Source organism: Pholcus phalangioides, unplaced genomic scaffold (genome assembly GCF_987345545.1).
Source record: "Pholcus phalangioides strain wild (caught in Gottingen) unplaced genomic scaffold, Ppha-v1.0 ptg000014l_1, whole genome shotgun sequence".
Classification (NCBI taxonomy): Eukaryota; Metazoa; Arthropoda; class Arachnida; order Araneae; family Pholcidae; genus Pholcus; species Pholcus phalangioides.
Window position 1 is genome coordinate 20,676,309 of NW_028301607.1, and position 22,730 is coordinate 20,699,038.

Below are 22,730 nucleotides of genomic sequence, written 5' to 3' on the forward strand. Positions count from 1 at the left end.
CCTCGTTTTTTTTTCCTTTACCCAGATTTCCCTACCACTCAGGTAAGACGGCCATCTTATCTCATTCATTTGCTTAACTTTATGCAATTTCTTTTATTTTGACACATCACAACTCTTATTGGTTCTCTGATGTATCTATCTGTGGCAACTAGACCTGATATCACGCATGCAGTGAATTTTCTCAGTCAATTCAACAACTCCGGTAAATGTCATTGGGTTGCAGCAAAGAGAATCCTGAGGTACCTCAAAGGCTAAAACGCGTTCACATTCGCTGGAGGGGCCGTGACCTGAGAATCACGAAAACAACGAAGTTGCGAAAGAGACTGTGTATTTGAAGAATTTCATCCGTTCATTGACTGCACCCGTGACTGTGTTTTTTGACAATCAATCAGCAGCGAAGCTTGTGCAAATTCCTGTATTTCATTTGCGAAATTTATGAAAATGGTGGATTATCGATGTAAAATATTTAGCTTCTTTGGATATGCCAGCTGACATGCTCACCAAAGAACTTGGTAAGTGTAAGCATCAATATTGATGAAAGCTGCTGGGCTTATATATTGCATAATGCATATTATTTTATTGAAAATTTTGTATTGCATTTTATGTCCATTGCATTTCAATTTGTGTTTATTACATTGTGACATGAAATTTGATTGCATTGATTGTTACATATTTAAGGCCGGCATTACACTATAAAAGTTTTAGAAAAGTTCTTTTATAAAACTTGTGCTTATTGGTTACATTTTTCATCTTTTGCATTCGAGTGAACTTAACTGATCCACCTATTGGTTGCATTTTTCAAGTTTTAAAAACGAACTTTTATGAAATTTTTATAGTGTAATGTCGGCCTTAGAGGGGGTTTTGTACATGAATATATATTTTTAATTATGTGCATTTGTTTTGCATATGTTGAGATATTTACCGTAAGGTTTTCTTCACCCTCATTCCCCACCCCCTTGCAATTGGGTTGTGGCGGCTGCTGTATCAGTGAGAGAAAGACTAGGCCACAGGATATCTTCCCGCCAGAAGTAGTTGCTCTTGTTGCGTTCACGTGTGATCAAGTTAATCTCTATTTCACATTAATCCTATGTTACTAAGCATTCGTCTAATAGACCCCTACTATCATAGATTACTGAGTAACACTGAATTAAGTTTAGTTATCTAGGGTTGAATATTTATTTCGCTATTGATGAGTGGTTCATGCTTTCAAACGATGTCTGCTTAAATTCCAACAAAACTATACTGTGATTTATCGTATATAATTTTATACGATATAGTACAAGTTTTGTTATAACATCTCCATGAACCGTTAAAGATTAAATTGCTTAATCAATGTGGTTTCACATGGAAACGTGATCCTAGTCCGTGGTCGGTATTCAATATATCAATGTATATATAAAAAAAATTATATTACTGATAGATATCTTGAAGCCGTTTTCGTCTCTCTGGAGTCATAAATCTATCTAAATCTTCAAAGGAACTTATGTCTACTCCAAAGCAATATTGAATATAGCTCGTATATCCTGGAATGCCGTGGTCTCTTCCTCTTTGAATGTTGAACGCAGCCAGATCAAGTCCTGTTGCATTCCCTCTTTTTCGATACAAAAAATTTCGGACATCGGGCACTAAATAAGGATCAAACTTCTGCGAAGGTTGTAAAGTCATTCCTTTCATCAATGGCTCAAGTTGTCCATCGTACAGTTCAAATGGGAAGAAAAAATAATTGCGCAACATTATGCCAGATATATGATGAGAATGTTCGTGAATTTCACTGAAAAGTCCATCTATCAGAGAATGTCCATATCTGTAAGCCGCTGTAGAAAACTCGTTTATCATTGTTGGCTCCATCTTAGAATTATATTGGGTGAAGCCTGAGTCCAGGACCCACAGGCTGTAAAAATCCATATAGTGTGAACCTACGACGACGGGAAGATATTCGCCATATACTACCATCTGTAATTGAGCTCCAATGATTCGCCTTCGAAAAAAGAAAAAGTGAAAAATAAATGATTATGTTGTTGGTACACTATTGTAATGGTCTAAAAAGTCATCAATCGTTGAATAGAAAGAGGAAAATGCTATATTAGGCTGGGTACACATCGGTTAGACACGACCATGGCCGGAGATTCTGGGGGCCTGCCGAGGGCTGAAGTGGAGAGGGCATGTCCCCTCCTCCAGCGTCAAAGAAGAAGCCGAATGATCGTGTCGTATGTGCGTACGTATGAATTGGCATCATCACGCACCTCTCTCCCTCCAGTGTCAAAGGTGGAGCCGTTGCGTGTGAACAAAAGTCAGTTTTGACGTTGGCAACCAGAGGGTGTTTTTATGATCATCGTAGTGTATAAGAAATATATATTGGGAGATGATTTTTCTCAGACCAGAATACATCAAACTTTATGGATATAGTTGCCAAGGCGAATTCGGAAAGAAAAGTTTACTTGTCTCCTCCAGGAACCGAACCCCGGTCCTCTTACTATGCGGACAAGTGAGATAACCGCCCGCATCATAAGAGACACGAAGTTGAGGTTTTTGTTAAAGTTAGGAGAGGATGCAAAGTTTCTACAACTACAGCGCGTGTTGTAAGGAAAGTACAAACATGTATCTCGTGGTGTATCGGTTATCGCATTCATCCGGATTGCTAGCGGACCACGGTTGGTTACCCGGTGGAAACCAGTAAACTTTTTTTTTCCGAGCTTCTCTCGGCAATAATATCCAGAAAGACTCTTTCCTTGAAAGAAATGTATAAATACTACGTAATCGAAGACAAATGAAAGTAAAATATTCCACTTCTGACACGTTTCGAATACCTAACTATAGTCCGTTTCAGGTTAACTTTGCAGTGAAGGGGAAGCTACGAGGGAACCGCATCACTCGTTGCTATGGGAACGAAAGCCTCTTAACCAATATATCGATGCGCGGCCTTATTAAGGTATGGCGAATTCTCGCCAATCTCACTGAGAAAAATCTTTTTTTACGTGTAACGTAATGAGTGTAAAAAAATTGCACAGTAAATTAATAATAATTATAGAATTAAAAAAATGGTACCATTGCCGATACTTTCAGAAATTAAAGTGAGGTTTTTGAAATAATTTTTTTTTTTTTTAAATTAGAAATTGTTTTTTAAATTTAGAAAAATAATTATCTTACATCAGCGTGTCACTTACTCTTCGATGATGTGTCGTAAGTAACACTAAAAATTTCGAAAAACATATTAATATTTTTCTGCAATATTTCCCTTCCTTCTTAGCTGAAATTTATTTATAAAAGAAATCCAAACAATAATACGAAAGCAACGTATAATTTTAAAGTACTGTATATTAACCATGGCTCTCAAAAACTTGGGGATTTTAAGTTTTTTTTTCAATTTATATAAAAAAAAAATGCTCGTTGAATAAAATTTTTGAAGTCAATCAAAAAAATAAATAAATAAAATTTAAGAACAAGCAGATTAATCCTGTTTTCACGTGAAAATGCAGGAATAGCACCAAATAATAATGTGGAAAAGTTTAGAATTTTTTTTACTCACTTTTCTTGCCGAAATTTCCATCGCTCATCCCCCTCCCCGAACGGTATACATTGATGACACTTGTTTTCACGAGTTTTAGTCTTTCGTTACCGTTGATGTGCCGCTCATGGGGTTATTACGGATGATTCTTATCGAGTTTTGTTTACAGTGAGTATTGTATTGAGGAATGGAAGAGCCAGAGAACGTTTTAGCGTGAAAAGAGAGATATAACTGTCACATAAAAGATGAAAGCTGTGCCCCCACACTGTGCCTCCCCCCTCTCTTACTTTATCTGAAGAGAAACTAAAGGCAAGGGGCATCTGGAGAAACAGGTGGCCCTGCTGGATGGGACATGGCGTTCGTGTGAGTGAAGACGCGACTCGTGTCAACACTCTCCGCGATCGGCAATAGGGGATTCAGGACTACATTCAGCAACCACTACTCTCCCAAGAAGGTGGCAAGAAATAAATAATTAAAAAAAAGGAGCATCTAAAACCAAAAACTTCTGCACCCATAAAGGGCCTCCCACAACGGTATCGACGCTCTCGTGGAAGAGAAACACTTCTTGTTATCTACGAGTGAATATCTCAATTCACTGAAGCCTATTTTTCGGGAGAAAAAAACTTATTGACTATTCGCATTAATGTAAGCCTATAACTGCATGTAAAACTGAATGAAAAATTATATCGTTATGGAAAATTCAACCGAGAATAGCTAGGTAAAATATGTATGCATATTTCAGTATATATAATTTGGTGTAACGAAAAAAGCACGACAGTGATATTGGCGGAGAAAATTTCTAGGATATCGCGCCAGAATGTTGTTGCCGTTGCTATGGATTTTCGATAATGGTAACCAATATTTTTTCTAATTTAAAAATTTTAAACGACTAAACATCGGTTCAAAACGATATTTTTTCAGTATTTTTTTAAAAACCATAGAAAAAATTGAAATATTCCGCATAAAGGATCACCGTAAACCTCCGATCTATGGGAACTATATTTTGCAGCGAAGGAATACACTCTCTACCTTTCTCTCCACTGCAAAGTTAACCTGAAACGAACTATAGGAGTGAAGAGATATTTGAAAATTCCAACGCAATTTTTGAGGATTACGGAGATGAGGTGCAAACATTAGATTTTTTCGGGTTGGTCCGATTAATCGATCAATTGTTAATCACAGTGAAAATTTTTAGTTGAATTACTCGATATGATCAATCCGATCAAAATTCGATAAAAAAATGTATTAAAAGTTTATAATTGAAGTTTAAGACATTTAATCGGCTTAGTCAAATAAATTGTGTTCCTATACATAACATTTCAGATAAGTGACCGTATTTAAAAACATTTGAATCAATATTTTGATCAAATTTTTCGACATGAGGAAACACAAGCCGATTCAACAAAAACTAGTGATGATTCTAAAATTACCGATTTAAATAAAACGACAGGATCCAAGTTAAGAAATTCCAGGATATGACAAGCATGTTCAGCATATCCCCCCCCCCCTCCCACTCACGCCAGAGACAATAATGTGCAAATTTTAACTTTTGGGTTTATCGGCTGGTTGGATCACTTATTTTGCTACGTTTTGCCAGAAACTAAATGCGTATCACATTTTAGGAGAACAACCTTCCTAGAGTAGCATTCACAAGTCGCGCGTTTCCCAAGTTCTAGAAATTCACATATTCATGTTTCTTGTAAAGGAAGACGGCACTAAAATAGCTTCAAGCGTGCGGTAATATAGAAATAGATTAAGAAAGAAGAATTAAGATAATATTAATCCCTATTTCTATATTTGTTTGCATCCATTCAGTGGTTAGATGCGTGAAATGAATAGAATATATTTTTATAGCATCAATTAATATTATATGGTTACCAGCACTACGTTTGCTATGAATGAATAGTATTTGAAAATATTCGATTAATCGGTTGAAATTTTCTGATTAACGGGTTATAAATTTTGATCGATTCCCAGCCCTAACTTTTTTTATGTTAACCCTTTAACGCAGTGGTTCTTAACTGGTGCTCCGCAGCCGCTCGAGGGGTAAAAACCAGCGAATTTGAGAAATAATTATAAATGTTTTTAAATAAATCAGTAACTTTGATCAAATAAAAAATAGGCCTATGGGTCCCCGCCATAGATATTATAGACTAGAAAGCGAGTCAAAAAAGGTTGAGAACCGCTGCTTTGAAGGACCATTTTTTTAGCGATGGTTAATTAAAATATTTTTGGGATTGAGATTGGTTGCAAAAAAGAAACTCATTTAGCTTATTAGATAAAATTAATTTCAAGGAATTGAAATTGATTAAATAATTAATCAATTATTTTTTAGTTATTCAGATAAATTATTTTTTAGTTATTCAGATAAATTATTTTTTAGTTACTCAGATAAGTTATTGTTTGTTATTGTTTCTGAACAACTGTGGGTCCCTAAGAGCTGCATAGTATGCTTATTGTTTTGTTGTCTTTTATTTGTATTTTCATCTTGCATAGTATTGTATTCTATTATTAATAGATAGTAACTAATGAGAGGTGGTAAAACATCTTTCCATGGACATTTAAGAATTGATGAATTGGCTGGGAGATATACTTTCCATGGCCTTAGAAAGAATTAAACAATGTATTAAAATAAATAATTTAACGATACAAAATGCACTCACTGTATAGGCGGGTCCACACCCGCAGCGCTACACAGCTCCGATGCACGGAAGAAAAACCACTGGATAGCGGTTAAAAACAGAGCAGAGGAATAGAGAACAACGTTTAACGAAACCAGTTGTGAGTAGTCGAGAAGCTTTTTCCATGTGAGAGGAGCGCATCGCTGTCTGCCGTGAGGATCAGTACTACTACTACTTAAACCAGACGCGCACCTCGTCCATATTCCTCTGCGGAACTTCTAACGAATTGGTATATGTTGGAAAGTGTATGTATAGTGAACCTTCCATGAAGTTTGTTTCTGTGTAATGCTTATGTTTAGTGCTGCTATCTGCAATCAATTTTTTAAACTGAGTTTTTTCTCAACTCGTAGTGAGTGAAGAGTAATGAATGAATAATTGTAACGTTGTAGGTCTGTTGCTCTCAGCGGCGAGACTTTTAAACGGGGAGATCTGCTCGCATTCGCTCCTCGAAGTTGGGAACCGCAGAAAACCAACTTCAGCCGACCACCACTGCGGCGACGGTGGGGTTTCAACCAGATCTTCGCGATGCGAGTCCGTCACTATGACCAATCGACCACCAATCACGGTGGCTGAGGATCAGCAGGGCCGTAACTAGGCTTGAGCAACCGGGGCACTCCCTGGGCTCCCGAGCCGAATGCCCCCACAAAAGTTAACATTTGTTTTGCCTAATTAATAAGCCTTTCAAAAGAGGCTCCAAGGAAAAGTCTGCCCAAGGGCCCCGAAAAGGCACACTACAGACCTGGTGTCTCCACAGGGAGCAAGCTTCCCTACTACTCGCACCGCATTCCGTTAGAAGTTGTTCTGTACTCTTCTGCTCTGGAAAGCTTGAAACCAATGCTTTAGAAAATGACATTTTCTTTCTTTAAATCAATGAATCGATTTAAACATTCACCTAGTTTCCCAGAAAATTGTTTCATCGTCCCAATGAGGGTTTACCAATTTGAGCTGTGAAGCTACTCTATTATGCTGACGCATCCATACAGTATGCAGTGAAGTCAGTGCCGGATGTTGATTCACTCGAGCATCGCCTGTAAAGAAATGAAAATTGAATGAGAGACAATGTTTGTGTGTTAGGAAAGTCGGTACAAAAGACTCTCTTCAATCCGGCCCAATGCTATTTAGATGGACGTTTTTAACCTACCTCCTAGTAATCTGGCACACCATTTTTTGATATGTGCCGGATTAATAGGAGTTTACTGTAATACGGTCAACTCTCGGTTTACGAATTCAATTCGTTCCCGAAATTCGTTCGTAAACCGAAAGAATTTTTCCTATGAGAATCAATGTAAAATGGATTCATTCGTTTCGCTCCTGTGACCCCGAAGATTTCCGATGCCTGCCAGTTTTTAAAACACTCCTTTACGCTCAAGTGCATAACGTAAAACCAATTAAAATCATCATACTGACACCGAAAACATTTTCCCCTTGAGAGAAACCATCCCAACCTTACGAAATATCGGGCATATACCAAGATAGAGCCCGACCAACGTCTAGTCGCAGAAATTTCATTTCCAGTAGAACTTCTCGATAACGGACCCTCTAAGACCGAAGATTTTATCCGCTAACGAAGTATGTTCATTAATGGAAGGTAAAATATATTGATGCCCATCGGCCTAGTTATAAAATGTCCATTAAAGGAGAGTGTCCGTTAAGGGAGGTTCCACTATTTTAATCTCAGTGTCAAAGAAGGAACTCTTTAAGCGGCAATTAGAAATCACTAACCCCCCTCCCCCCCCAAAAAAAAGTCACATCTTTTTTAATGAAGTAGACTTTCCTCCGATTTTTAGCTGGTGCAAACCAAGGGGTATAGGGAAAAAGTTTTCCATTGAGAAATCATTTTTACAAAATATCAGTGCTAAAATAAGAGGCTTTTGTGGGGGCGAGATATCTCGTTATTGCCTCCTAAGGGGTTAATTTTACTAAACCACACATGCACCTCGTCCATAGTCCTCTGTGGAACTTCTAACGAATTGATACATGTTGGAATGTGTGTGTTCGCGTTGTGAACCTAACTTGCAGTTTGTTTCTGTGTAATGCTTGGTATATGTTACTGCCAAAGCCCGAAATTGGCCATCACCACCAGACCAACCGTGACTCCCTCACCGAAATTGGCCAATTCGCAACGGGGCCGGCCACTTCGCGAATTGACTAATTTCGTTAAAAATTGACCAGACCAATGTCTAAAATTCGGACATTGGCAAAATTTGGCAGAAAAAATTGTTTACATTTATATGTAATTGTTTTTATAGTTTATTTTTTCTCAATTTTCACTTTTTTTTCTCTCGTCACATGGAACTAATCCTATATACAGCGGCTATAGAGACATGTATCACACTTTGGTGATTAAAAGAAATGGATTTGGCTCTTACCGGGCCGTCTCACATTACTTTGACCAGAGATCTCTGACCACTTCGCGAAATGGACTGCCACGTCATCATACGCGGACTCGACTCGGCCATTCCAGCTGAGGACAATCGGCGTATCTCAACTTCGATCCCAACGACGGAAAACACGGTCTAAAATATTACCGTTATGGAAAGTTGACCTACCGTCCAGTACCAAGTCAAAGGAAATTTTTGACATGAAGCAACTGCTTCTTGTTGCCGTATCGATTGAGAGAGACCGCAGAAACCCAAATCGATTATCGATTATATCTGCTATCAGTGCCAGACATGGGGAAATCGCGGTGACACTTGCGAACTCCCCCAGCGCTGCATGTTCTGTTCTGGATCACATGACGTGAAACAGTGCACTAAAGTGCGTGAAGACCCCCCCCCCCCCCCCGTGTGTGTTGCAACTGTGGAAAAAATCACCCAAGTGTTTTTCGCGGGTGTGAAATCTACAAAAAAGAACTTGTGAAACTCAAGAAAAAATACGACACCGGCAACAAATTCCCAACAAACGGATCAAATTCAAACCACGACCTTCGTGAGATCGAAGAAATTATTCCAACACAACGTTTCTCCCAAGAAGCGTATGGGAAAATTTCTACAGAAATAGCAAAATTCATGCCGAAAAATCAGCAAAATTGACCGAGCCCAACGCGACTGGTCAACTGGAAACGACAAGCTCTACGGACTTCACAACGGACCAAGGAACGACAGCCGAAAAAATTTCAAAAAAAAGCGCCCGTAACACCGGACTTGAGAATTCTTGAGGACAGTGCCAACGTCAGCCAGACCGAGAAAGCAGCGACAGTCGTAGCCGACGAAACTGCAAGAACGACGCGCGAAGTAGTGTCATCAGACTCATCGGTGGCAAGCCTCAATTCTACGTACGAGATATACGAGTTTGCAAAAGCTTGCATGGACGACATCGTAAAATTTAGCTCGCAAAAAAAAAAAACGAGCGATCCTTCATAAATTCCTACAAGAAGCTGGGAACATACTCGTCAAGTAGTAGCGAGAAAACTTTTAAAGAAGAGCTCTTAAAAATGACGAAATTGCAGGTATTTCGGCAAACTCTCTTTTTCTTCATTTCCCTTCACCATCTTTTCAAAAATATTTTCTTGAAAAATCAAATAAAAATCAAAAAATTCCGAGCCATTCCTGATTTTTATCAGAAATGACACGAGAAAAAAACCAAACAAAAATCCTCTACACTACTAACTACTAACACTATTCTTCTGATATCTTCCCCTTCAATTAATTTTTGAATTAAAAATGTTTCTTAATATTTTTGAGTTTTTTCAGCCAATCCCTTTCGAGCGACTTAACCGACCAATGAGGTGAGACCAGGCACAGATGACATCGCCAAGCAGTTCACTTTTCCTGCCCAAATTATTAATATTTAATAATACTAACCGGCTCGGAAGAACATGTTGAGTTTGTAAAGACTATAATCATTTTTATAATTAACTATATATCATGTCATATTTCTTAATCAATAAAATTTCTGCATCAAGTAAGAAAAAATTACTTTTATTTTTAAATATTTTAATTAAAAACTTGAGGCAATCGCTTGTGCATACACAATATTTTTTGTCTTTCCATCTGGTGTGTAGATGCCAAATTTTTGGGATTACCAACACGCGACGTAAAGCTGTTCGTGTGAAAATCAGGGCTCAAGTAGGTTGATACCTGTCACTGGTAACGGCTGGCCTTGCGCTTTGTTGATTGTCATGGCAAAAGCTAAACGAATCGAGAACTGTAATCGCTTGAAAGCGAATGGAATTTCTTCGGTGATAATTGGGATACGTGGCCCATATAGTTAGAATCGTTACTTCAATGATGTAATTGTGCAATTTCTTCACGCAGAGTCTGCTGCCATTGCAGAATCTCGGTGTATCCAAATTTCATAAAAGCATTGTAGGTGCTCCGACTTCGAGTGTAAAATTGTGTGGTGGTGCACCCGGAATATCCAAAGGAGTTCAGAAATTCTGCAGGATACAGAACTGCCTGTGACAGTGTCAACAGTGTCGTTGATCTTGTTAACACTGTCATTTTTCGATGCCAGAATCGCTCTCTCACAAAGCCACTCATGGTTTCGGTGATTTTGTTCAATGTTTGGGAAGACTGTCTGCAAATTCTTGAACTGATCACAAACAACTGGCAAAATCCATTTGGGAACGTAATGAATCCAGTGCTTGGGTCTCTACGGGAATTCTTCCATTGCCAAGTTGGATCAACTGACGTAAAAATGATAGCAGTGCTGAGTCATTTTTCAGTTGAACTCGCATGTTAGTGGATAATGATAATTTTTTAGCTTCGTGGCAGGGTGTTGATGATTTGAGGCAAGCATTGAGTTCATCAGTTGACGTTGAACATTTTTATTCCCAGTTTTGTCGTTGTAGTTGTTGTTCTCTGTTGTTAGCGACGTCATACGTCCAGCTTGTGCAACGAATATTATTCAAACGCCTTTTAAGCATTTTTTAAATTGAAACTATACCTATAGAATGGCCGGTTGATAAGATAAGGGCCGCATTTTCACTTACAGGACACCCTGTATATAGGCTAGCAGAAATACCCGGCGCATCCCGGGTTTTCTTCAATTACTGGGACGATTGGAATAGTGGCAAACCATTATAAAGGAATAAACTGTTATGATGGCAGCGTTAAAGATGTGACAAACTATTGTAAAGGCATATACACGTCTGAAACGCATTGTTGGGAACCACGGTAACCAAAGTAAACGTTCCGAAAGTGATTGTTGAGGCCCCAAAACTATTGTTGCCCGACAGTTTTCCGCCCATTTCAGGCATTTGCCCAGCTCTGACGAACTTTTAAAGTAGCCTACGGTTCAATCCCGGACCTGTTTGGTATATATGCAAAATTTGGCGACGATCGGTCTAAAACTGTAGATTTGTATAAAGAACATACATACTTTCACATTTATATATAAGACTAGCTGATACCCGGCGACGTTGCCCGCCCTGTAAAAAGTTTACATATATATACCTGATTAATTATTTTTTAATCAAAAAAATTTCTGCATGAAGTAAGAAAAAAACTACTTTTATTTTTTAAATCTTTTAATTAAAACTTCAGGCAATTGCTTGTGGATACACAATGTTTTTGTTTGTCCATCTGGTGTGTAGATGTACAAATTTTTGCTATTACCAACACGTGAACAGGTGACGAAAAGGTGTCCGTGTGAAAAACAGGGCTCAAGTAAGTTGATACCTGCCACTGCTAACGACTGGCCTTGCGCTTTGTTGATTGTCATGGCAAAAGCTAAACGAATCGGGAACTGTGATCGCTTGAAAGTGAATGGCATTTCTTCGGTGATAATTGGGATACGTGGAATGAACACTTCTTTTTCTTTGTCACATCCAGTCAGAATCGTTGCTTCAATGATGCAATAGTGCAATTTCTTCACGCAGAGTATGTTGTCATTGCAGAGTATCGGTGTCGACAAATTTCTCAAAAGCATTATAGGTGCTCCGTCTTTGAGGGTCAAATTGTGTGGTGGCACACCCGGAATATCCAGAGAGTTCAGAAATTCTGCAGAATACAGAACTGTCTGCGCTGTGTCTGTGATAGTGTCAACCGGTTTGTAAGATGTGGAGTCTCCCGGAATAATTTTTAGGATTTTTCCGTTGATCCTGTTCACACTGTCATTTTTCGATGCCAGAATCGCTTTCTCACAAAGCCACTCATGGTTTCGGTGATTTTGTTGAATGTTTGGGAAGACTTTGTCTGCAAGTTCTTGAACTGAGTTTATATATATCAGAACTGGCAAAATCTATTTGGGAACGTTATAAGTCCAGTGCTTGGGTCTACGGGAACTCTTCCATTGCCAAGTTTGATCAACTGATGTGAAAATTATAGCAGTGCTGAGTCATTTTGCCGTTGAACTCGCATATGGGTGGATAATGATAATTTTTTAGCTTCGTGGCAGGGTGTTGATGATTTGAGGCAAGCATTGAGTTCATCAGTTGACGTTGAACATTTTTATTCCCAGTTTTGTCGTTGTAGTTGTTGTTCTCTGTTGTTAGCGACGTCATACGTCCAGCTTGTGCAACGAATATTATTCAAACGCCTTTTAAGCATTTTTTAAATTGAAACTATACCTATAGAATGGCCGGTTGATAAGATAAGGGCCGCATTTTCACTTACAGGACACCCTGTATATAGGCTAGCAGAAATACCCGGCGCATCCCGGGTTTTCTTCAATTACTGGGACGATTGGAATAGTGGCAAACCATTATAAAGGAATAAACTGTTATGATGGCAGCGTTAAAGATGTGACAAACTATTGTAAAGGCATATACACGTCTGAAACGCATTGTTGGGAACCACGGTAACCAAAGTAAACGTTCCGAAAGTGATTGTTGAGGCCCCAAAACTATTGTTGCCCGACAGTTTTCCGCCCATTTCAGGCATTTGCCCAGCTCTGACGAACTTTTAAAGTAGCCTACGGTTCAATCCCGGACCTGTTTGGTATATATGCAAAATTTGGCGACGATCGGTCTAAAACTGTAGATTTGTATAAAGAACATACATACTTTCACATTTATATATAAGACTAGCTGATACCCGGCGACGTTGCCCGCCCTGTAAAAAGTTTACATATATATACCTGATTAATTATTTTTTAATCAAAAAAATTTCTGCATGAAGTAAGAAAAAAACTACTTTTATTTTTTAAATCTTTTAATTAAAACTTCAGGCAATTGCTTGTGGATACACAATGTTTTTGTTTGTCCATCTGGTGTGTAGATGTACAAATTTTTGCTATTACCAACACGTGAACAGGTGACGAAAAGGTGTCCGTGTGAAAAACAGGGCTCAAGTAAGTTGATACCTGCCACTGCTAACGACTGGCCTTGCGCTTTGTTGATTGTCATGGCAAAAGCTAAACGAATCGGGAACTGTGATCGCTTGAAAGTGAATGGCATTTCTTCGGTGATAATTGGGATACGTGGAATGAACACTTCTTTTTCTTTGTCACATCCAGTCAGAATCGTTGCTTCAATGATGCAATAGTGCAATTTCTTCACGCAGAGTATGTTGTCATTGCAGAGTATCGGTGTCGACAAATTTCTCAAAAGCATTATAGGTGCTCCGTCTTTGAGGGTCAAATTGTGTGGTGGCACACCCGGAATATCCAGAGAGTTCAGAAATTCTGCAGAATACAGAACTGTCTGCGCTGTGTCTGTGATAGTGTCAACCGGTTTGTAAGATGTGGAGTCTCCCGGAATAATTTTTAGGATTTTTCCGTTGATCCTGTTCACACTGTCATTTTTCGATGCCAGAATCGCTTTCTCACAAAGCCACTCATGGTTTCGGTGATTTTGTTGAATGTTTGGGAAGACTTTGTCTGCAAGTTCTTGAACTGAGTTTATATATATCAGAACTGGCAAAATCTATTTGGGAACGTTATAAGTCCAGTGCTTGGGTCTACGGGAACTCTTCCATTGCCAAGTTTGATCAACTGATGTGAAAATTATAGCAGTGCTGAGTCATTTTGCCGTTGAACTCGCATATGGGTGGATAATGATAATTTTTTAGCTTCGTGGCAGGGTGTTGATGATTTGAGGCAAGCATTGAGTTCATCAGTTGACGTTGAACATTTTTATTCCCAGTTTTGTCGTTGTAGTTGTTGTTCTCTGTTGTTAGCGACGTCATACGTCCAGCTTGTGCAACGAATATTATTCAAACGCCTTTTAAGCATTTTTTAAATTGAAACTATACCTATAGAATGGCCGGTTGATAAGATAAGGGCCGCATTTTCACTTACAGGACACCCTGTATATAGGCTAGCAGAAATACCCGGCGCATCCCGGGTTTTCTTCAATTACTGGGACGATTGGAATAGTGGCAAACCATTATAAAGGAATAAACTGTTATGATGGCAGCGTTAAAGATGTGACAAACTATTGTAAAGGCATATACACGTCTGAAACGCATTGTTGGGAACCACGGTAACCAAAGTAAACGTTCCGAAAGTGATTGTTGAGGCCCCAAAACTATTGTTGCCCGACAGTTTTCCGCCCATTTCAGGCATTTGCCCAGCTCTGACGAACTTTTAAAGTAGCCTACGGTTCAATCCCGGACCTGTTTGGTATATATGCAAAATTTGGCGACGATCGGTCTAAAACTGTAGATTTGTATATGTTTTATACATACGTACGTACATACACACACACACACACACACACACACATTTATATATAAGATTATGGGATCCCGACTTTGACCAACTCCCGATTCTGACCGACATACATGCATTTTCACTATACACATACTCTCGTCTTTTTCCTTCACATGGGCTCCCAAGGGGCCCGCTTTGAGGGCAGCAAGTGTCCGTAAACGAATAGGTACTGCCAGAAATTTTCCCTTCAGTTCAGCCACGAGCAAGGAATTTATTTTCCCTGAATATTCTGAGGGAAAATGGACTACTTACTGACGCAACAAGCAGACTGAGGAGGCCGCCTATCTCTAGGAGGTGCTGGTAGTACTCAGATATGCTATTCATGTTTCAAGGGGTTGTATAGTTATTAAAAGAAATTAACTTTTCATACAGTTCCAGTGTGCCCCAAAACTCAATTAGAAAGTTGTTTCCCTGTCTCTTCTGATGCCAACAAAAGAAAAAATTCCATGTTTCTGAGTGCAATATTCACTGAGAAATTCGAATCAATTCCCAAATTTCCTCCGTTTTTCGAATATCTCACTGAATATTGTACTTAGAAACGTGGAATTTTTTTTGTTGGCATCAGGAGCGACAGGGCAACAACTTTCTGATTGGGTTTTTAAACACAGGATATCCGTATAAAAAGTTATTTTCTTATTTTAATAAGTATACAACCCTTTGCAACATGAACACCTTGTCTGAGTACTACACGCTATTTGGAAACGTTTTCTAATCGAAAGTATACCTCCAGGATCAACGGTTCGTCAGTAAAATGTGATATCCCTGTTTGCTATGCACCCTGTATATAGTGCTGTCATCAATTTTTTGAACTATGAGTGAAATGTAATGATTGAATATGTTACTTACATATGTGCGTGTTATTCTCTGTGGCTAGACTAGACATTTTAACGGGAGATCGGCTTGCATTCACGCTTCAAAGTTGGGAACGCCGCAGAAAAACGACTTCAGCCGCCGACTATTCTGGTGACGGTGGGGTTTGAACCAGGATTACCGCGATGGAGTCGCATCATTTTGTGCTCTCACCGACGTCGGATTTCCAATAGTTGTCCCGTAATAATATGGCTTCGGCTGTCCTATCCTTAGAGGCCTTTCACGCGGAGCGGATGCGGACGCGGGTCGGAAGAAGTTTTAACAATTGCAATATACTGAGCCGAAATATCTCCGCACCTAGGAAATGTTCATGCGGGTCCGGAGGTCATCCGCATGTGTCGAAACCTAAGTGCGGGCTCCGCATACAGAAGTTTTGACAATAGGTTTATTAGGAGCTATTCACACGATGCGGATGCGGAGCGAATTCGTCCGCATCTTTGGCTACTTTTTGAAGGTGATTTTGCACGGAATTTTTTTAATTATTTGCCGTAAATACCATTAAACACACAATATGAAGGTACCTGTTCATCAAAAGGATGTACCCACCAACGTCTATCCCTCCGTTTCTTTCTGAGATGGAGATATAGCAACTTTAACTGCCTTTGGTCCATACTTTACAATTTTATACAATAAAACTTGTCAACAACGGCCACTGACGGAACCAAAATTATAAGCCGTTCTGTTCATTACGAATATTTAATTGACTAAATACTTTGATAACCTTTAAATTTCATTTAAAAATTTAATTTTTTTAAATTTTTAAAATTATTTAAAAAATATAAATATTTGAAATATTATCTTAAATATTTATTTAAAATTTTTTTTTTAAACTTTAAAAAAATACTTTTATTAAACAATCTTATCCACGTATGGTGTTCATTCAGGGCCGGATTAAGACGTTTGAAGGCTTACAAGTATATTTTACTCGATATTCAGTCTATAAACGGAAAAAAATGAAATTTTATATTTCAGAAGTGACTAATCTAAGGATGGGATTTCACTCTAAAAGGTTTATGAAAGTTATTTTATAAAACTTGAAAAAAGCAACTAATAAATTTATCGGTTGCATTCGAGTAAATGCAACCGATAAATTTATTAATGGCTATTTTAAAAGAATTATAAAATTTTTATAGTGTAATCCGGACTTAAGGCCGGGATTATACTATAAAGTTTTATAAAATAACGTTTATAAAAGTTGAAAAATTCAACCAATAGGCGCATCGGTTGCATTCAAGCAAATGCAACCGGTGATCTTATTGGTTGAATTTTTCACGTTTTATCAAAGAGCTTTTACAAAACTTTTACAGTGTAATCCCGGCCTAAGGCTGGTATTACACTATAAAACTTTGATAAACATTCTTGTATAAAACTTGAAAAATGTAACCAATAAACACATGTTACATTCGAGCGAACTTAACGGGATCCGCCTATTGGTTGAATTTTTCAAGTTTTATAAACGAACTTTTATAAATCTTTTATAGTAATCCCCGCCTAAGACAGAATTGTGATGTGAATATTTCTAAGCACAGACATTTTGAAAGTCTCCACCCCTCCCCCCAGGAATTTTTCATATTTTTCCGAAAAGACTGATTTTTTTTTCAAAATCTTTTGAAAATATTCTAAGATCGACTACTTGTGAGGATCGGAATGAAGGCATCTTTATACCCATATTCTAGGGCTCTAGATTAAACCACCAAAGAATGGCACTAGGCTGCCTATGGGCACTGAATTAGGGGTGAAGGAGAAACATAATTACAAAAATTGCGAAAAAATAGTTTTTATTCACGAATTTCAAACTAAAGATGCGGGCGAGTGCTCGTGTGAAAGGGTATGCGGACCCGCATCCGCTCCGTGTGAATGTGGCCTTAGGGCGACGTGGTGGCACAGTGGTGCGCTTTGTTGTAAACGTGGTCAAAACATTTTACTTGCCTTGAAATACGTTGCATATTGTTGGAAACTGCTTCTAACAAGAAATATTATGCTTTTTAACGAAAGTGTGCAGATTATGTGATAAAAGGGATTTTAAGGATGTGGAATGGATTTGTTTTATTGCTATTGATAGAATTCACAAGAAAAAAAACATAGCATGGATTTGTTCATGATATCCCATCATCACATATATTGTGTTTGAATTGCAGAATACTGCTGAGATACATCAAAAAATCTATAATAACATTAAAATTCTGCATACAAAAAATTAATAATTCAAACAGAAGTAAAAACAGGAAGTTAAAATAAGCATAAAACGTAATTTAAACACAGAAATTTATAATAGAGTTCGTAATGGATGGAATAATGTTTCTGGTCGGGGTCAGAGTATAAAATCTTATGGACACAACTATATATTAATGTGCATCATAATATTATGCACATAATTATGATTTACTAGCTTATAACACCCGACGCTGCCCGGGTTTTCTTCAATTATTGGGAGGATTGAAAAAGTGACAAACCATTATAAAGGAATGAACTATCATACTGGAAGGATTAAAGAAATAACTCATTGTAAAGGCATGCATGTCTGAAACGCATTGCTGCTAGGGAACCACGGTAACCAAATTAAACATTACAAAACTCATTGTTGAGGCCCTAGAATCATTTTTGCCTCGTTTCGGGCATTTGTCCAGCTCTGCCGAACTTTTAAAGTAGCTTATCGTTCAAGTCGGGTTCCGTTTGGTATACTTGTGTAGCGACCTCTACTTGAACTTTCACCGATTGCGGAAAAATAATGACGTCGCACTTCGCAATTTTCTGATGCGAATATTTTGTTACCTAGCAACGCAAGTTGCGATAAAAAATCGAATGTTTTTCTTCGCAGTCGGCAAGCAACCATTGTCAAGTGATGTCTTTCATTTTTATGTGTCCGTACCAAATTAAACATGTATTATATAAAACCTTCTGATTGTTATTATATTTAATAATGGAGCTCAACAACCGGTCCTACAGATAGGCGCCTACACACCGGTGCCCTGCATCGGTCCCTAAACCGGGTGCCCAAACTGGCGACGCCGGACGTGATTTCGAACAGCGCCATGATTTCGAACAGCAAACTTCTCAAGGTAAGCGAGTAATCGTTTCCTCCGTTCCAAATGGACAATCCGCCGAATGTCGATCGCGTCGCTATAAAGCCGCCTCCATTTTGGAGAAACAATCCAAACTTGTGGTTTATCCAACTAGAAGCACAATTCTCGATCGCAGCGATAACTGCCGATGCTACGAAGTTCAACCATACTATCACTGGTATCGATGCCGATATTTTATCGACAGTCCAAGATTTAGTTCTAGAACCTCCCCAGCAGAATAAATACGACGCGCTGAAGACACGATTGATTCAGGTTTACGCGGAGAGCGAATCATCGAAAATCCGTACGCTACTGCAAGGTTTAGAACTGGTGGATCAAAAACCATCGCATCTGCTTGCCCGAATGCGTGAGCTTGCCGGACGTAACTTTAGTGATGACTTGCTGAAATCGTTGTGGTTAGCGCGACTCCCCGCTAACATCCAAGCTATACTAGCTGCTTCGAGCGAAGGGCTTCCACAACTCGCTTCGATGGCAGATAAAATCGCTGAGTTGGCCATTCCAAATATCTGTTCAGCATCCGGTCGACCTGAGAACGCAATCAGCCAATCACTGGAGCAACAAGTCGCAGCTCTGACCAAAGAGTTGAGTGAGCTGAAGGCCGCTATTCACACTTCACAGCGACAGCCTAGACCTCGATTCCGTCATCGAGAACGGTATTCTCGCCCGCGATCCCACAGCCGAGCCCAATACAAACAAGCTGAAAATGGCTTCTGCTTCTATCACACCAGTTTCGGAGCTCAGGCTAAGAAATGTCAACAGCCCTGCTCCTTCAAAACCTCACCGGGAAACTAATAAGGCAGTCGTCCACCGGCCAAGGCCACGGCTGCCAATTCGTCGACAGAGTCATACTGGCCGATCCTTCCACCAACTGGACTTTTTTGATCGACACGGGCGCTGATGTGTCAGTCGTCCCGCGAACTGTCGTCAATACCCACAAGAAACCCGAGAAGTTGATTCTTACAGCCGCCAATGGTTCCTCTATCTCAACTTACGGTACAAAACTTCTAACATTGAATTTGAACCTCCGAAGGACATTTGCTTGGCCATTCATCATAGCCGACGTAACCCAACCAATTATTGGTGTAGATTTTCTATCGCATTTCAATCTGTTAGTCGATAGCAAACATCATCGCCTCATCGATGGAACGACCTTGCTATCTGCCACTTGTTCCATTGCAAGAAATATCGCAGCTCCATCTTTTTGCTTGAACGGTATCGATCTATTATCATCGCCATATCGGGATATAGTCAAAGAGTTTCCTGATATTCTCCGTCCACACATCCAAAATAAGAAAATTAAAGAACACAATATCAAGCACTTCATTGAGACTACAGGTCCACCAGTTTTTGCCCGACCTCGACGGCTTTCAACGGAAAAGTTGAAAGTTGCGCGAAAAGAGTTCGAGTTCATGATGCAACAAGGACTTTGTCAGCCTTCGAAGAGCAGTTGGTCTAGTCCACTCCATCTAGTGCCAAAGAAATCTGGCGACTGGAGACCGTGTGGAGACTATAGAGCACTAAACAAAATCACAGTTCCTGATCGTTACCCGATTCCTTTCCTCACAGATTGCTCGCACATTCTCCACGAAACGACAATATATTCCTCAATCGACCTGATTAGAGCGTATCAACAAATTCCAGCGCACGAGCCGGATATTCCAAAAACAGCAATTACTACACCGTTTGGACTCTTCGAATTTCCGTATATGACCTTTGGATTACGCAATGCAGCGCAGACCTTCCAGAGATTCATGAATACGATCCTACAAGGATTGGAATTCGTATTCTGTTATTTAGACGATATCCTGGTAGCTTCTCCAGACGAGCAAACTCATCTCCAACACTTACGTGAAGTATTCAGTCGACTTGACGAATGCGGACTGTGCATAAATGTGCCAAAATGCATATTTGGCGTCCCGACCATCAAATTCTTGGGATATGAAATTAGCAAGAATGGACTCAAACCGTTATCCGCCAAAGTAGATGTCATCAAGAACTTTATGCAACCCACTTCCGCCACTTCCTTGCGCCGATTTCTGGGCATGTTGAATTTTTACCACCGATTCATACCTAAGTGTGCGGACCTGCAGCGACCACTCACCGCTATGTTAGCAGGTCATGCGAAAAACAGCCGGAAACCACTCAATTGGACTCAACAAGCTTCACAAGCCTTCGCCGATGTCAAGGAAGCGCTATGCAACGCCACTTTGCTCGTTCATCCAAAGCCAAACGCGCACATTTCTCTCGTAGCAGATGCATCGGACAATGCCATCGGTGCAGTGTTACAGCAAGAGCATGACGGTGTGATCCAACCCCTCAGTTTTTTTTCTCGCACACTCTCCCAGTCTCAAGTAAAATACAGTGCGTATGACAGAGAACTTCTAGCTATTTATAGCGCAGTTAAACATTTCAAATGCCAGCTAGAAGGACGTCATTTTACCATTTATAGTGACCATCGTCCATTGATGTATGCCTTCAAACAAGACGCGAACAAAGCTTCGCCTCGACAACTACGGCAATTAAATTATATCGCAGAATTTACTACTGATATCAGGTATATTTCCGGACCAAACAATGTAGTTGCTGACACTTTGTCACGCATCGCAACTATTGCTTCTCCATCACCAATCGACTACGATGCGATTGCCGACTCTCAATGTGACGATGAATTACGTGAACTCCAACAAAGCTCATCATTGAAAATCGTCAAACTGCGTTTGCCGGACAGTAATATAACGAAGCACTTGTTTTGTGACATTTCTACGGGACACATCCGTCCTTATATTCCAGAATCACACAGAAGACAAGCTTTTGAATCACTCCATACGCTTTCTCATTCAGGTATCAAAGCTACTACCAAGTTGGTTTCTCAACGCTTCATCTGGCGCAACATAAAAAAAGATTGTCAGGCGTGGACTAGAGCATGCATTGCATGCCAACGTTCTAAAGTTCACCGACACACTCGTTCCGCTCTGGCCGAATTCAAAGTACCAAACAATAGATTTCAACACATCAATCTCGACATAGTTGGCCCATTGCCATTATGCCAAGGCTCACGGTAACTCCTAACGATAATAGACAGATATTCCAGATGGATCGAAGCCGCACCTATGCCGGACCAAACTGCCGAAACAGTCGCCAAAGCCCTAATTGCGACCTGGTTTGCCAGATTTGGCATACCACAGAAGATTACCACAGACCAAGGAAGACAGTTTGAGAGTCATCTTTTCCAAACCTTAAGCAGATACCTCGGATTCCAACATCACAAGACGAACGCATATCATCCTCAGGCGAATGGACTCATCGAGAGACAACACCGATCTCTGAAAGCTGCCCTAAGATGCCGAATCCAATCCCATGCAGCTTGGGTTGACGCTCTTCCATTAGCACTACTAGGCCTGAGATCCGCAGTGAAAGAAGATTTAGGATGCTCCTCCGCCGAAATCCTCTACGGATCACCATTGCAACTGCCTGGCGAGTACTTCTCCGCAATACCAGACATCAAACAATCCGATTTCGTCCATCAACTTCAAAAACTAATGCGTTCAATGAAACCCATACCTACAACAACTCACGGATCTACGCCAACATATGTTCCTACATGTCTACAATCCGCATCTCATGTGTTCCTGCGTAACGATGCACCACACTCTGCCTTGCAACCAACGTATCAAGGCCCATTTCTGGTCAAAGATCGACGAGATAAATTCTTCGACATCGACTTCAACGGGACATCCAGGAGAATCTCCATCGATCGGTTGATCCCAGCTTTCGTAAGTGACCAGCATACCCAAGTGCCTTCGACGTCACCCGTCCATCCAAGTACAGTACCAGCAACTGTGACTCGTTCCGGTCGTCATGTCCACTTCCCCGACAGATACTCGACCACGACATTTCGTTGACACTAGGGGGGGAGTGTGTAGCGACCTCTACTTGAACTTTCACCGATTGCGGAAAAATAATGACGTCGCACTTCGCAATTTTCTGATGCGAATA

General features: G+C 39.8%; 1 protein-coding gene across 2 annotated transcripts in view; it reads right to left on the minus strand.

Annotated features, from left to right (window-relative positions):
* Nucleotides 1-22,730, minus strand: part of LOC149078250 (immunomodulatory peroxidase-like) — a 211,599-nt gene that overhangs the window by 38,539 nt on the left and 150,330 nt on the right. The window contains exons 9-10 of one of the 2 annotated variants that reach the window (XM_089241863.1): nucleotides 7,079-7,214; nucleotides 1,415-1,978 (exon numbers count right to left, since the gene is read on the minus strand). In XM_089241863.1, coding sequence (XP_089097989.1) covers nucleotides 1,415-1,978; nucleotides 7,079-7,214 — 700 coding nt within the window. The remainder of the gene's footprint in view (nucleotides 1-1,414; nucleotides 1,979-7,078; nucleotides 7,215-22,730) is intronic. The other variant, XM_089241864.1, reaches the window with a different exon arrangement.